The 16,254-nt window shown below is 41.3% G+C and overlaps 1 protein-coding gene across 4 annotated transcripts in view; it reads right to left on the bottom strand.

Moving 5' to 3' along the window:
• Window positions 1-16,254, bottom strand: part of ERGIC2 (ERGIC and golgi 2) — a 40,299-nt gene that overhangs the window by 19,325 nt on the left and 4,720 nt on the right. For all 4 annotated transcript variants that reach the window (XM_019487443.2, XM_014606475.3, XM_014606476.3 and 1 more), the window contains 9 exons: window positions 15,253-15,301; window positions 13,373-13,518; window positions 9,787-9,895; window positions 8,939-8,985; window positions 7,598-7,668; window positions 6,026-6,066; window positions 4,851-4,952; window positions 2,457-2,552; window positions 1,335-1,390 (listed from right to left, as the gene is read on the bottom strand). In XM_019487443.2, coding sequence (XP_019342988.1) covers window positions 1,335-1,390; window positions 2,457-2,552; window positions 4,851-4,952; window positions 6,026-6,066; window positions 7,598-7,668; window positions 8,939-8,985; window positions 9,787-9,895; window positions 13,373-13,478 — 628 coding nt within the window. In that variant the 5' untranslated portion in view covers window positions 13,479-13,518; window positions 15,253-15,301. The remainder of the gene's footprint in view (window positions 1-1,334; window positions 1,391-2,456; window positions 2,553-4,850; window positions 4,953-6,025; window positions 6,067-7,597; window positions 7,669-8,938; window positions 8,986-9,786; window positions 9,896-13,372; window positions 13,519-15,252; window positions 15,302-16,254) is intronic.

Raw genomic sequence — 16,254 nt, 5'->3', positions numbered from 1 at the left:
AACTAAACACATTCAGTTGAAAGATGAGGAGTATAAAATATAAGCTACAAATGCCATGGCACACAAATAGATAAAAATACCAAACTACAAGGGGAGATACAAAATGCACACACACAAATTTTAAAACACAATTTCTTATCTTAAAGTGAAAGAGAGAGGAAGGAAGAAAAGGTAGAAAAAGAGAAACATATCCAAAGAGGGGAGAGCAAATGCAGGCAAGAGGAAAAGGGGGCTTTCTGCTACATTGTCCTTGTTCTGTTATCTGCCAACACTAAGAACAGTCTAGCTCCCTCCTCTTTGGAATCCCACTTTAGTTAGCTGAAGGCTGCTATTTAATCCTCCCTTAGTCTTCTCCTCTCTAGACTAAATAAGCCCAGTTCCCTCAGCCTCTGTTCAAAATACATGTGCCCCAGCCCCCTCACCATTTTGTTGCCCTTCGCTGGGCTCTCTCCAATTTGTCCACATCCTTTCTGGAGTGGGCGGTCCAAAACTGAACACAGTACTCCAGATGTGGCCTCACTAGGGCTGAATAGGGGGGAATAATCACTTCCCTGGACCAACTGGCAACACAACTACCAGCCCAGTATGCCATTAGCCTTCTTGGCAACTAAGGCACACTCCTGGCTCATATTCAGCTTATTGGCCACTGCAACCCCCAGGTCCTTTGCTGCAGAACTGCTGCCCAGCCAGTCAGCCCCCAGCCTGTACTGGTGCAGGGGACTGTTCCATCCTAAGTGTAGGACTTTGCACTTGTCCTTGTTGAACCTCAGGAGAGTTCTTTTGGCCCAAACCTCCAATTTGTCTAGGTCACTCTGAATCCTAGCCTTACCCTCCAGTATATCTACTACTCCCCCCCCAGCCTGGTGTCATCAGCAAACTTGCTGAGAGTGCACTCTGCCATCTTCCAGGTCACTGATAAAGACATTGAACAAAACTGGTCCCAGGATTTTATTTTCCCAAATCCCAAGTTGCGCCTTACTACAAACATTTGCAATGTTTAAATGACAGTATGTTCCATTTTGCCTTGGCACTTCTTGTAGTTAATCGTAAAGAAAAGTATGCAGGCACATACAATAGCCCGAGTTAAAGGTTTAAAGAAAAAAGGTGTTTCACAGCCCAGGAAACCTCTAGGTAGTCAAACAGTGGTACCAGTCTACAGTTCACATTTCAGATTTGAGAGACTAACTTCGTCGGAAAGATTGAGTTGTATAAATAAAATGCACAAAATAATTCATTCCTGATCCTGCCAAGATGTGTGCGCACATTGATACTGTTTATTTGAAAAAAAGGGAGTGGGAAAGGGGGGGGGGAGGGCAACACGACAGAAATCTTACCCTCATGGCTCACAAGGGCTGCCAAGTGTGCATGGCCTCTGGGATGAGGGATTGCCCTAAAGAAAGGAGAGAGAGAGATATGTTATATAAAACACTGGTTTATGGAAAGAAGCTCAGTTAAAAAAAACTTGAGTTCCTCCAAGCAAGTTACCGGTTTCTCTTATTTTGAATAGGCCTTGACAAAATAGTTTTGACTGCTCATAAAAAGAACCAAAACAACATCTGAAAATGACACTGAACTCAAGAAAATCCTCCACCAAATAATCTATTTTTTGTGGAAAAAAAAAACAAACAAACCACAGACTGGCCAGCAGACTGCAATGGAGAGAGATGTCAATCCTACACGATCAAAATTCTGTATAATAGTCCAACTGCATTTCTTCATTGCATTTGTCTTTTGACTAGATACAGAATCAGTTTCATTTGCAGGCCTATGCAGTTTGTGCACTGGGACAGGGTGGAAGCAACAGAAAAGAAATTAGGGGGGGCACCAGAAACAGTGGAGAAGGAACAAAATGAAATGGAAACTGGAATGCCCCTCTCCCTCACCCCTTTGGGACCACCAGACTTCCTTACCTGTGCTTCATTACATCCTCATGACCAGTGCTGACCCCCACCCTCCACAGACAACTGAATTAAAGGAATTCCCCCTACACATTAGCACAAATGAAAAAGTGGATGGATAAGAGACTGGGAAACCAGGCAGAAGGATACTATGATACATTATGGGTAGAGGCCCCAGTTATAAGGCTGATCTGGACAGATACTAAAAAGTAGGCAGCAACAGGATTTAGCAAGAACATAGAGATTAAGAGAAGTGAAAAGCTATTCTTTCACCTAATTAGCTACAAGGGTTCACTGTGGCAATATTGGTGAACAAATAAGAAGCTGCTTAAACAGATTTTCAAGAATTCAAAATTCTTCATTTTTAATTACAGTCAAAGTGGTGGTTCAACTGTACCAAGAGATATTGCATGAAAAAAAATTATGATCAAGAAGCAAAACTGTATTAACAAGAAAAGCATCTAGCTACGCAATAGGCACTCATAGCATTTTTTCTTAATTATGAAGATATCTGTCACAGTCATTTTGTAGTATTTTCAGCAACTGAACAGAACATACTTGCCCACGGTTATGTGAAAGTTCCCTGCCACTTTATTGACATAAAGATGGCCATGAATCCGGCATGCATCTGGAGGCTGTAAGGAATTATCTTCCCTGTTTGAACAAGAAACAGTAAAGCAGCTTAAATACATAGCAATTGAAAATACCCTTCACCTCGGTGAAACAATGCCAGAAAGATTAAAATTTAGTATCCAAAGTAAAAAATAATAATAATAATGTTCTTGTATCCTTCTGGTACAGTCTAGCACATCAAGAAAACAAAACTGGAAACTGTGAACACTAAAGTATCCAAACTTCCACGCTAACAAGCATAACTTAAAAAGGCTAACAGAGAATGCATCTGAACACAGAGGTCATGTCCCTCCATGAAACAGGGAGAGGAACAAAGCAGGAAATTATTTTTTACACAAGAAAGCTGATATTTTTAACAGTTTCTTTGCCTCTGTTTTCTTGAACAGGGACCGGGACATCCCACCTACCAGAGGTAGGGACAATTTTGGGGATAGCTTTGTCAGGCCTTCAGTCAGTGGAGATGTAGTTAGGGATCTTCTGGAAGGGCTAGAGGTCCAGATGCCCTCCACCCAAGGGTGTTGAGGGAGCTGGCAGGGGTCATTGCGGAGCCCTTGGCCCGGCTGTACGAGCATTCGTGGTCATCTGGCCAGGTGCCGGGGGATTGGAAACTGGCTAATGTGGTCCCAATTTTCAAGAAAGGGAGGAAGGAGGACCCAAGTAACTATAGGCCTGTAAGCCTCACCTCGGTGCTCGGGAACATCTTGGAGAGAATCATCAAGGAGCACATCGGTGGGGGGCCTGCAGGGGAGATCATGCTCAGGGGCAATCAGCATGGGTTCAAAGGCAGGTCCTGCCTGACCAACCTGATTGCCTTTTATGACCAAGTAACTAAATCCTTGGATAATGGCGTCACCATGGACGTAGTCTTTCTAGACGGCCTTTGACACTGTCTTTCACCCCATCCTCATCAATAAATTAAGTGACTGTGGCATTGATGCCTACACAGTTGGATGGGTAAAAAACTGGCTGATGAGGTACATCCAGAGAGTAGTGGTGGATGGGTTATACTCAACCTGGTGAGATGTGAGCAGTGGGGTGCCCCAGGGCTCAGTCCTCGGGCCCGCACTGTTTAATATCTTCGTCAGCGACTTGGACAAGGGGGTGGAAAGCACACTGTCCAAGTTTGCTGATGTGGAGCGAGGTGGACACGCTTGAAGGGAAAGAAAGGCTGCAACTAGATTTAGACAGACTACAAAAGTGGGCAGACGAGAATAGGATGGGGTTCAACGTAGATAAATGCAGGGTGCTGCACCTTCGGAGAAGGAATCCACAGCATACATACATACAGGCTGGGGAGTTCCCTTCTTGAAAGCACAGAGGCGGAAAGGGATCTCGGAGTCGTTATTGACTCCAAGATGAACATGAGCCACCAATGCCAGACCACAGCCAGTACAGCCAGCCATACCTTGTCATGCATCCAAAGGTGCATCACAAGCCGGTTCAGAGAGGTGATACTCCCCCACTATGCGACTTTGGTCAGGCCGCAGTTGGAGTATTGTGTCCAGTACTGGGTGCCGCACTTCAAAAGGGATGTGGCCAGCCTGGAGAGGGTTCAGAGGAGGGCCACCTGCTTGGTGAGAGGGCAGCAGGACAGGCCCTATGAGGAGAGACTGAGGGACCTGAACCTGTTCAGCTTCAGCAAGAGGAGGCTGAGGGGGGACCTGGTGACTGCCTACAAACTCATCAGGGAAGATCAGCACTAAATAGGTAGAGCCCTTTTCTCCCAGCACCACCTGGGGCGACAAGGAACAATGGTAATAAGCTGACGGAGAATAGGTTTAGGTTAGAGATCAGAAGGCAATATTTTACAGTTAGGGTGGCCAAAATCTGGAACCAACCTCCCAGGGAAGTGGTCCTCGCCCCTACCTTGGGCAAATTCAAGACGAGGTTGGACAATCACCTGTCTGGGGTCTTGTGAACCCAGCATTCATTCCTGCCTGTGGCAGGGGGTCAGGCTAGATGATCTGCTCAGGTCCCTCCTGACCCTAGCTCTTCTGAAACTATCCTGATGCCATTGATATGTTCAACACATTAGTTTGGCTCACCAGACTATCTGGAAGCAGCTGGAAAGCAGTTCACCAAAATGAATAAAACCATTTGAAATAAATGAAGTACTAGTTACACAATTTTCTCACATCACAGGAAGAGACCATTATGCCCCAAAATATTAAATAAAACTTTGGATTCAGGGACCCTGAAGCAAAGCAAAGGCATTCAGGTCTTTGGCTTTGTAACTTTAGCCTAAGAAATGTATTAAAGAGCACATATGACAGAAGTTGAAGGCAAATTACAAAAAAACCCCAAAACATTCCCTCTCACCTTGGTGGTAGTGCTGTTGAAGCACTTCTAAAAGCACTTTTGAATATTACATCTTGAAGAGAGTGTTCTTCCTGCAGCCTACTCTGAATTAACTGCAGCATCCTAAAGATCACACAGATAAGTACAGCAAGTATGAATACATGCAAAAGCATAACCAAAAATAAAGTCACAGTTAACTGTCAGCTACATATATTAAGACACCCAAGATCAACATGGTATGTTAAATACTAACATGCTAAATGTTACTCTTGCTGCTTAAGCTTATTTTTAGATTGTGTAAATAAGACGTAATGCAAGCTTCAGAGTTTGACATGTATATCAGAAGGATAGTGACATTAGACAGATAGCTAAAGAATTTAAAGAGGCTTTAGTTTCTGTGACAGAGCTTTCAAATGAGAACACAGCTGAGGCTGGCAGGTCTAAACATTCTTTTACTTTGGCAGTGGGTCCAGCAGTAAAAACTCAGCCTTTTGGGACTCCAGGTACATGTCATTGCCACCATGTGAGCGAACCTTTCAACTCAAACAAGAACAAACAAGCACAAACTCTATGCCTGAATTCCTACTATAAAAAGTAATGTGTGCAATATGCAGGGTTTCCCACTAGAGCACACAGGCATCTCTATTTGCTTACTGTTGTGTTCTATAATAAAATGGAGCATTTCTCTTACCCTCTCCTCAGGAAATACCTACTGAAGCAAAGAGAATCTAAAATCCTTGTATATAATAATAATTAATCCAGGAATGTCAATTATTTTGGCTTTATGTCCCAATTAATTTGCTTTCATATGCCTCAAAATACGCCTTTATAAAATTGAACACATCTACCAAAAAAAATAACCTTATATAAAATTAAGCCAAACAAACATGCAGTTATTGGTTTATTACAAGGATTGATACCTGAAAAAGTTTTGCATTAAAAATGTGAAAGACGGTATTTACTCACAACACAATACAAAATACTCACCACTGTAAAATAAACGAGCTTCAATTTACTGAATCTGCACTGCTACCTAATGGGCAGCTGCTTTTCAAATTTAATATATGGCTTTGGTTGACAGAATTTAGGTATACTTGGGCTATTTCCAGCAGTAAATGAAAAACAAACATACCCCTCTCCAACCCATGGGGGGGGGGGGGTGTACACACAAAGAACACTACATAATTATCTATTACCTTTGCCACTCTCTTTGCTGGGGACTGAGTTCAAATATTACCTGCAAAGAAGAAAGATATGGTAAAACCATACACAAAGAAAGCATCAAAATCCTCCCAACATAACAGGTAAAGCAGAATTATTGAACAATAATATCCTGTCTGGTGCTAAAAACAGCCATCTATGGGCAGCAGACAAAAATTTGTCACATGACTTGGTTTTAGCTTTGTTACATCCATACACATCACCAGGATTAGCTATGAAGTAGATTTTTTATAATCAAGCAGCAACTTAAGTCAAGACACTAAAGAAGGGTCCAAATCCCTTACTTTGTGGGGAATAAAACATAAGTACTTACACTGTACACATAGGAGAAAAAAGTCACCCTTCAGTACAGTTGCTGCTGTACTGTTGATTACACATTTAATGATTACTGGCTTTTCATTTCAGCCTTACATTAAGCTTCTGGCATGAAGCTGGCAGCAAACTGAAAAGGTGAATTGAAATAATGATATACACATTCGCTCAGCAACTGCATACTGAACATTCTCCAAGAGCGAGTATGTTTTCTCAGCCATGATGTATGGGAGCTTGTGGACCAAAGAAGCAATGAGCACACTACTTAAATAGTTTAATTAATCAGATCTCCAACTAAACAAAAAATTGTTATGTGGCATTTACTCCCAGCATGTCAGGTAATTAGTCCCTTTTCCTTCAGGGCCTCTGTGCTGACTTGAAGCCAGGCATATAAACTACTTCTGGGAGGTGGAATGCAATTACTGTGCTTTCTGCAAGTAAGGGAAACAGTTTCTGGCAGATCTCATAACTAGACACAACATGGTGTATCTAGATGAAAAGAAAGGAGCCACAATAATAAAAAAGCTCATTAAGGAACTTGCAATTGCTCTTCAAACAGTACCTGAAGATGGCTCTCCACAATATGCAAGAGACCAAACATACACTCGCATACACAAAATGGTACAGGCATCTCTTGGGGAATTTCAGAGAGAAAAAAAAATTAAAATCACCACTCACAGACAACCTGAGAGCCAACATTACAAGCACCTAACCAAAAGGCAAAAAAGGTTCAAGAAAAAGACTAATAAGCAAAAGCCAGAAAAAACAAAACAAAAAAACCAAGCAGGACTGCTTCTGGGAGATCTTTGCTTTTTCCAAGTCACAGAAAAATTTAACACCTAATTGTTGCCCCTTATATTTTTACTGCTGAATTATAAGTTTTACCTAATGGTGATGCAATTTAACAGCCATACGATATGCAAAGCTATTCCATAAACATATACCTGGGCAAGAAGTCTGATGTTATTTGCTTAGCTATAGTACATTGAAATCTATGAGTGAGCATGCAAAACTCTGGAATTAGGCTTATTCTGCAACCAAAAAAATGGAGGTGAACACTTGTGACATTGTGGAGTACAAATATGACTGACTGCAGTGTGACTCTTCATGGGCCCAACTGCAAGATCAGTAAGATTAATTTAGCAATTTGGGGGGAGGGGGCGGGAGAAAAGCCAGGCTTGTCACAGCTGGCACATAGCAGCATTTTAAACAAAAAGGGAATAAAGTCAACTTACTGGTTCATATGCTAGCCCATCTGCAGAAGCAACCATTGTTTCTGCCAAGTCCAAAACATCAGCCCCCACATCTGTTTCAAGTGAAAAACAAAGCATTAGAGCAAAAGACATAAAACAGCTCTCTCTCTCCGTCTTCATTCAGATCATATTTGACAGCAGTGTTTCAAACTCATCAGTAAAACAGCAGCACACTTTACAACTGGAATTTTTTTTTTTTTAAAGAATGCAAGTTCATTACAAAGTAGGAAGGAAAGTACCCATAAATTGATGATTACAGGGCTATACAGGGAGGAACACACACACACCACACACACGCACTTACTTTTCAATTTGTACAACTTCAAAATGTCACAGAGAAGAAAATCATTACAAAACTTTAATCTTTTCCCTTTTGACAAATATTGATATCATGTTCTAAATGATGTCAGTTTACATGGAGGACGAAGCTACTTATTGTTCTTAAAAAACAGAAAAAAAAATCATAGAAAGCTTTATGGATTTTATGCTAGCCATAAAACTGATAAATAAGAAATGTTAACTTTATATACGACTTTGCATCTCTTGATTCCATAACAAAAAATAACTGTCATCACCACCCAATGAGGTAGACAAGTACTGTCCCAGTTTACAGCTCTGCTTCAGCAGAGGTAAAGGACTTGCTCAATACCAAAGAATCTGTATCAGCACAATGTTTAGAGTTTAGGGGTTCCTAGCTCCCTGTCTTATATTGGATTAAAAAATAAAACAACTCATAAGAATAAGGAAAGGGAGAAGAATTTGTAAAACCATAACAAATATATCCCTCAGCAATATATGTTTAAACAAAGACCTGAAGTCACACATTTTCAAGCTTTTATTTTAAAATGAGAGAGAGACACTTAATATGAAATGCAAGCAAAGCTTATAGCAGCAAGCTGGCTAGGAAAAACCTGAATTCCCTGTCAGTTCAAGGAAACCAAACAATTTTAAGTTTAATTATCTATAGCTTGTCAAAGAGCAGCAAGTACATGCTTAAAATGATGAAGGCCCTCATTGATGGAAATGTCCAGCTGAAGAAGAAACTAGTTTCAGTCTCAGTTCTGATGTAAGCAAAACAAGTTGATGATCTGCCCTGATTTATTACTGTGATAGATTCCTCCACTCTCTTTTGGTTAATTGTGCCTGACACCACTTGAAGCACAAGTGACATAGCTACAAAATGACTAGAATACATCAGACCTTCTAACTGGACAGCCAACCCCCCAAAACACGTTCTGGAACATGTATTGTATTGCTATCAGATTTGAAGAACAATAAAAAAACCCCAAAACCACACCACAGTCATAGGGATGGAATACTTACATTGACACTTCATAGCAACTGTAATATCTATGTTGATTCTTAATTTACTAGAAGACAAAAAAAAGTATTTGCAACAGTAAACAACAAAAGTATAAACACGAAAATAAAATAGCTGGGAAAATACACACAGAACAATTCCAAGGCCAAAATCTGTACCAGTAGATGTAAACATTGCCCTCAGTATAAAGTATGAGAAACTGAGGCAGGAATATTTCGAGCAAATTCTATAACCTGCTGTGCATCTAAATGGCCAATGTTCTAGCTACATAAATGGCTTTTTTGGCACTTATGCACAGGTTGCCATTCTAAAACCCCTGCTATATGAATGGTTAGCACACATGTGTAGACTGAGCATGCAGTAAGTATGTCACGCAGGTACACAGCGGTCATGTGTACACCCTGGAAAAATAGAGGAGGGCCCTCCCATGTTTTTGTTCCAACAGTTAAGCCACTAAAGCATCTGCCTAGGAAGCAAATTCTAGGACCCTGTGCAGCCCAGAGGGCATTTGAACCTGTAACTCTCATCTTCCCAGCAAAATGCCGTAGCAAACAGGCCATCAGTTAGGCACTATGCAGGCCCCTCTCAGCTTCAAAAGGAATACTGGAGCCACTGCATTTATCAGCCACTAAATTCTGTTAATTTTCCTGAGTATGGAAGTCAAATAAGTTTCTTTTTTTAAGAAATTCTGGGCCCAGGAGACTAATTACCCAATGATTTCAGGTAGCATCACAATCTGCAACTGCTTATAAGCTGCAAGAACATTTTGAATTTGTTCCTTTTTTGAACAGTGCACAAAACGGCAAACTTTAACTTAGAATTCAAAGATATTCTGAGGGGTAAAGTTTACCTAGTAAAATCCTTGTCTACTTCATATTCATATTTCATCCACGTGTCCCGATACACCATAAACTCCATTATTGTTAAGAAAGCCATAGTTGTAAATGCTATAAGGGAAACTGAGAAACCAAAAAAGAAAAAAAAATGGTTAGGGAGAAATTATTATATCCTGCCTGGATTTACCAAAAAAACAAAACGAAAAAAAAACCACAATACAAAGGATTTCACATTTAAATTTCACATTTAAGGAAAACACTTTTGTACAGATAAATGAATTTACTTGTGTCAAGTCTTGACCAAGATTTCTCCACAAAGTCATAAGGTTAGTTTCTTCAAAACACGTTAACTCTACAGATTTTACATTAATGCGGGAAAATCATGAAATGTGAAGGTGAAAGTTCCAAGACCTCAGATATTTTTGACGTTGCAACGTGTGTCTTGTGAGAAAACTCCAACTAGTTCATAGAGATGTTTTAGCAATGACGGCCAACCTTTGACAGGTTTGCCACAAATTAGCCATGCACCCTTTCCAAGTGCCAAATCTGATCCCCTTACCCTGCTCTATCTGCTGCTCTGCTTCCTCCCTGGTCTGCTGCATGCCACACACAAAAGCTGCCTGTACGACTTGTGGCACATGACACAGGTTGGCCAACCCTATTTTAGAATATTGTAACTACAGGGTACATACCTTATTCATTAGAAAAATGATACAGTGGCTTTGGAAGAGGAGAGGGATGGAAATCAAACCCAGGTCTCTCACATGTTAAACACAGAGTCTGTCCTTTTAATTACAAGTAGTCTGAATAAAAAAAATAAACCTTGATGCTTGCAGCATTATGCCGCTATATTTTTCAAATTAAAAACAGTTAAATGTGAGCTTATAAATGCTCTTGGCCAATCTAGTTTATAAAAAATAAAGCACCTAATATCTGTTTCAGTGGTTCTCCACCTTTCTGGACTTCAAGCACCCCTCCATAACTTTTGTGAGCTGCATGGCACTCAATTTCAAAAGCTATATATTATAGTGCTTACCTCCTTGCAGAGGAGCTGGACAGTGGGGGTTTGGGGGACTGACCAGGCAGGGACAAGCCTGAGCCATCTATTTTATCTCTTCACAACTCACTCCACCCTTCAAAGGATCTGTTGGGACCCTCGTTGAGAATCACTGATCTAACTTAACCATAAGCATACTCAAGCACTGCAACAGGCTCCCTGGGGAGGTGGTGGAATCCCCATCGACAACATCAGTCAAGGATGATCTAGCTCGGGGATGTCAAACTCCCTTGGTCTCCTGGGTGAGCAACTGCTGCCACAGCGATTAACATACCCATCACTTGCCCTTCCGCTGCCAACATATCCCCAGCAAGGTTCCATATGCCAGAATTCAGCAGCAGGCCTCGTTCCTACTCACCTTACACCCACTTGCCCTCCAGGAACCCCAAGCCCCAAGTGAAAGAGCTCTGCAGGCCACATCTTTGATGCCTCAGTCTAGGAATATTTAACCCTTCTTCAGAGCAAGAGGATGAACTAAGTGCCTCCTGAGGTCCCTTTGAGCTCCACACTGTATGATCTGAGTTTTTGTATCAGACATTTCCACTTCTGGTTATAAAGCCAAGAAAACAAATAAGGGAAATAAACGCACATTGCCCATTGAGGAAGAAGAGGTGCCTTGCTTAAGTCACTTATGCATAACAATGCCATGCAAAGTTCCCAGCTCTGGATTTTTCTAACAATTAGAGGCAAGGAAATCAGCTCACTTTATCTGCGGCTGCATATGCAAAGAATACACTTAGAGAGCAAGAAAAGATTAATGGATTTTTTCTCATCCAAGACATGCAGTGCATATCTTCAAAACAACCTCCTCATTGTGACTGTGAAATTGTGCATGCAAACAGAAAAACATGCTGTGGTGCATGGAAATAGAGACACAGTAAAGAGTCACGCAGAAGCACATGCTGTGCGCCTCTTATTAGAATCCTGCCTTTATTGGAAGATAAAAATATCTAACTGTAGGGCTGCATAACCGCAGAACATTTTTTTGTTTATATTTTAAAAAAAGGCCTCTTGTCTCAGGGCTTCCTGTAGGGTCAGACAAGAGGCCACTAATTGTGGTCGACTTCCTAAGTCATAACTAGTTTCAAACCACAGGTGGCACTTGCATTACTGTTTAGAAGAAAAAACAGTTGTGGGCTATTTTGAGCAAGGCAGGAAAACCAATGTATAGCCATTTATTACTATGTTATTCTTTTTGGATCTTTGGAGGCCAAGATCCTCCTCTACCAGAGCATATAAAGGTGGAAGATGATATTGTCTGCTAAATGCCACCAAAAAAAAATAACAAGAGTACTGATGGGTTTTTTAAATCAAAATATTTGTGAGGTTGACTGTGAAAGTGGGGAGGAAGTTAGATCCTCTTTTCTGAAGGCTCTGACAGTCTCATGAACAGATGCTACAAGGGAAGGGGATTAGTTTGTTTAAAAGATTCCTCATCTCTAACTCCACCACAAAAGAAAAAAGAGAATCTGAGAACATGGACTTGCCATCTTTTACCTCCTTACCTTGCCCAAAAAAATAATCTTTTGAACCTTAAATGCAATCCTGAGAGAAGTGGCAATACAATTTTAAAAGCTATTTCAAATCTTGAACAGAAAAAACTCTTGTTAATGTTCCTTAACATTAGAAGGTCACACTGGGAAGGCAGAGAATGATGACATACTGTATTCTTATATACCACATGCCCCCCAAATAAAAAACACATTTTGTTTTTGGGAAGGCAGAATGAAGAAAAAAGGTTTTTCCATTAAGTTTTTTCTGAAAAGTTATGGCCACATACAGCAGGGACAGAGCCTAATCTTCAGCTCACCCTCACTTTTCACTCAGACAAGAGCTACAGTTTTAACCCTTTCACTGCTGAATTGTCAGAAGACCTTGGCTGCAGTTTTTATACACTTATAGGAAAAAAAAGCATTTCTTACAGCTATAGGTATTTGAGATGAGCCCAGGTAAACATCAAGACTGGATAAATGGTGTCACTACACAAATATCAGATTCTTCAAAGAGCTTCCTTCATCCTCACACTGTCCAAACCTAAATTTCAGCCAGCTGCTGATCTCATCCAAGCCCTTGGATAGCAAGGAAGAGGATGTTTTTGGATTTGATGTGAAAGTCAGTTTGGTATTATTTGCATATAACTGGCATTTCAGTACGTGTTGCTGAAGAATTTCACTTACAGGCCTCAAAGATTTTTCAACAGAAGAGTTTAAAAAAAAAAAAAAAAAAAAGGTGAATCTTTGCAGGACTCCAAATGTAACAGATTTGGGGAACAGTTTATTTCCATGCTGGTCTGACATACTTAAGTTGCTCTCCCTTATGGAGGTGTTGGAAAGGGTGCTTGTGAGAAGGGAAATAATCCCCAATTCTCTCTAGAGCTCATTTTAATTGTGCCTGTCTTGTGCTTAATTTTTTTTCCAACAACTGGAGACAGAGTTTGTTTGCGTCTTCCTCCAGCAGCTTTATCACCAGAACATGATAAATAGATTCAGCAGCCCCCATGTGCATCAGGCCATCTGTCATAATAGTGACTCCATCAAGCCTACCTGTTCCTCCACTAGCTGAAGTCTCTACATAGCTCTCAGGAACCTTTGGAAAAGCATCCAACTCTTTCATCAAATTCAGGGTCTTCTTCCGATTCAGTCGCCTCATCTTCAGCAGATTCCCCGACTTCCTCCTTCATATATTCACACTGTGTCAAGAATTATATTCCAATTAAAAGACACAACAACAAACACTCTCGACCCTAAAACTGACCGCAGATGAATGTCTCACAATCTCTACACTAGAAAAATTTATTCCAATTCCTGATGACTGCATATCAACCTTCCCATCATTTAAAAGAGCTAAGGGAAGGGAAAAGCTTTCCTACTTTGACAAGTATTTTGTTTCTTTGTCCTTGTGTTTTCCATTTTTGTTTCCTCCCACCCCACTCTCCCAAGGAAAAATAGCAGCTTTTACTGAAGGCAAACCAGATCTTCTAGCGCTGAATAATTATTTCATATGCTGGAGGAGACTCAACAAGGCAATAGCTGAAGCAGGTGGAGAAGGTAAGTATTACGATACAACAAATTTGCTTTACATGCATAGTAAGCAAGAATTAAGTGACGTCAAAGATCCGCCATAGTCTGTAACCATTTTTTAACATACTGTAGCTCTCATGTCAGGCTAAAACAGGGGTGTCCAACCTTTTTGAATGTGGGGCCAGATCTTTTTAATCACCCAGTGGGCCGGTGAGCCATATTCAAAGACCTCACAGGAAGCGGTATAACATCACCATCCCCCCAAAACAAAACTACAATATTTACTTTCGTTTCCTGTTGCAGCACCTCCGGCCTCAGAAAATGGCTTGAAGGGCCGCATGGCGGCCTGCGGGCCATATGTTGGACGAGCCTGGGCTAGAAGGCAGTTTACAGCTCAGCTTGCTCTGCCTAGACTATTTAGGGAAAAGCACACATACCAGCAGATCCCCATCCCTGTCAAACTGTGCAGGAAAACAGGTAAGCATGGTTCTAGTAAAATCTTGCACCGACTTTCCACTGCCTTCAGGGAAATTAATCTAGTGTGCCACGCCTTTGAGACGTTAAGGAGATGAGATACTACAGTGGGGCAACTCAGAGATGGTGATGATGGAGGGCACCTAAGTAGGTAGATACTTTGTAAGGCAGAGTACAAAACCTGTGAAGCCTTGGTAGGTAGGTTCTGCCTTGGTGTAGAACCACATTAGTTCAACCCTGATTTGTATTCAGAATGTTTTATCACAGGCCCAAGTATAGAAAAGCACTTTAAAGTATTCTCAACTTCTGCAGCATCTAAATCTCACACTTTTTACTTTCCCAATCATCCTCCCCGAATGGGGGTGTAGATTTTTCAAGTTTAGCTAATAACATCTCACTCCCTACTTGACTGCTCTAATCCCAAAAGCATGGCTCACAATGAAAACAACCCCATTTGAAAAATCTTCGAGAAAAATAAAGATACATTTTATTTCCTTGCCTATTCTTTTCCACCTCAGTACACATTGTGCACAAACAACAACATCAGGCATTTAAAGTTTGGGGTGCATAGTCAAGCCATGCAAGTACTGTTAGAAAAAAGATGCACATTTGTTATGAGGGGGGTTAAAAGATCAGTAATTTGATCATAATTAGTGAAAGGTGATATGAACAACATAAAAGTTACTCAAGAACAAGTGTGCAGCTAGAAATTCAAAGCAAGCTTTTGTGTTCTTACATCCTCTAGATACAAGTGCATATACTCATACATTACCTTGATGGCACATGTAAGAAAAGCCATTTATTATCACTACATTTTATATACACCTGGAAATTCCACACCCAATTTTTATCAAAAGGCACCATGGATCAGTTTCAAAGTATCCCTACACTTTTTATCTGACTCCTACAAAATCCCAAACCTGTCTTACCTTGACCTGTTGTCTCTATTGCTGTTCCTATGTACTGTGGAGTAAGGTACTGAAATGAAAGAATCCAAAACGATCTGTTAATCTGCATGTATTCATTCTTCCCGCCTCCCAAAACATGTGTAAGTGCTGGACTTAGAGACAGAACAGCTTTTTAATTTTTTTGTTGACTCCCCTCTCTCCCCGACATCCCCTTTGCAAAAACATGTAGGCTGAGGAGGAAGGTGGTGGGAGGATGAAAGGTTGCTGAAGTGGTTTGAGGAAACCATTATATAATGCTTGGAGTGGAGTGATGCTAGAATAGAGCAGTGGGGGAAAGAGTGCTGCAGTTTAGAGAGATTTCATAGACATTAGGAAGGGATCTGGGAAGATCATCGAGTCCACCCCCTTCCCAAGGGACAAGAAGTTAGCTGGGGTCATAGGATCCCAGCAAGATAAGCATCAAGTTTTCTCTTGTAGGTGTTCAATGTAGGTGCTTGAACTACCTCCGATGGCAGACTATTCCAGACCTTGGGAGCTCGGACAGTAAAGAAATTCTTATGTCCAGCCTGAAACGGTCTTGCAGTAGTTTATAACCGTTCGACCTTGTCATTCCTTGGGGCGCTCTGATGAACAAACGTTCCCCCAGATACTGGTGGTCACCACTGATAAACTTATAGGTGGCCATCAGATCACCCCTGAGCCTGGGCTTTTCCAGGCTAAAGAGCCCCATAGCTCTCAGCCTGTCATCGTAAGGTCTGTTTTCCTGACCTCTGATCATGCGCGTGGCTCTCCTCTGCACTCTCTCAAGCTTCTCCACATCCTTTTTGAACTGTGGGGCCCAAAACTGGACGCAGTACTCCAGCTGCGGCCTCACCAAGGCCGAGTACAAGGGGAGAATGATGTCCTGGGATTTGCCTGAGAAGCATCTATGGATGCAAGCCAGCATTTTGCTCACTTTACTAGCGGCAGCATCGGCTAGAGGAAGTTGATGTCCAGATTAGGCAGGGTTACCATATATCTAGG

Source organism: Alligator mississippiensis, chromosome 4 (assembly GCF_030867095.1).
Source record: "Alligator mississippiensis isolate rAllMis1 chromosome 4, rAllMis1, whole genome shotgun sequence".
NCBI classification, from domain to species: Eukaryota; Metazoa; Chordata; order Crocodylia; family Alligatoridae; genus Alligator; species Alligator mississippiensis.
The sequence above is the reverse complement of the archived record's forward strand: the minus strand, read 5'-3'. Positions and strand labels throughout refer to the sequence as shown.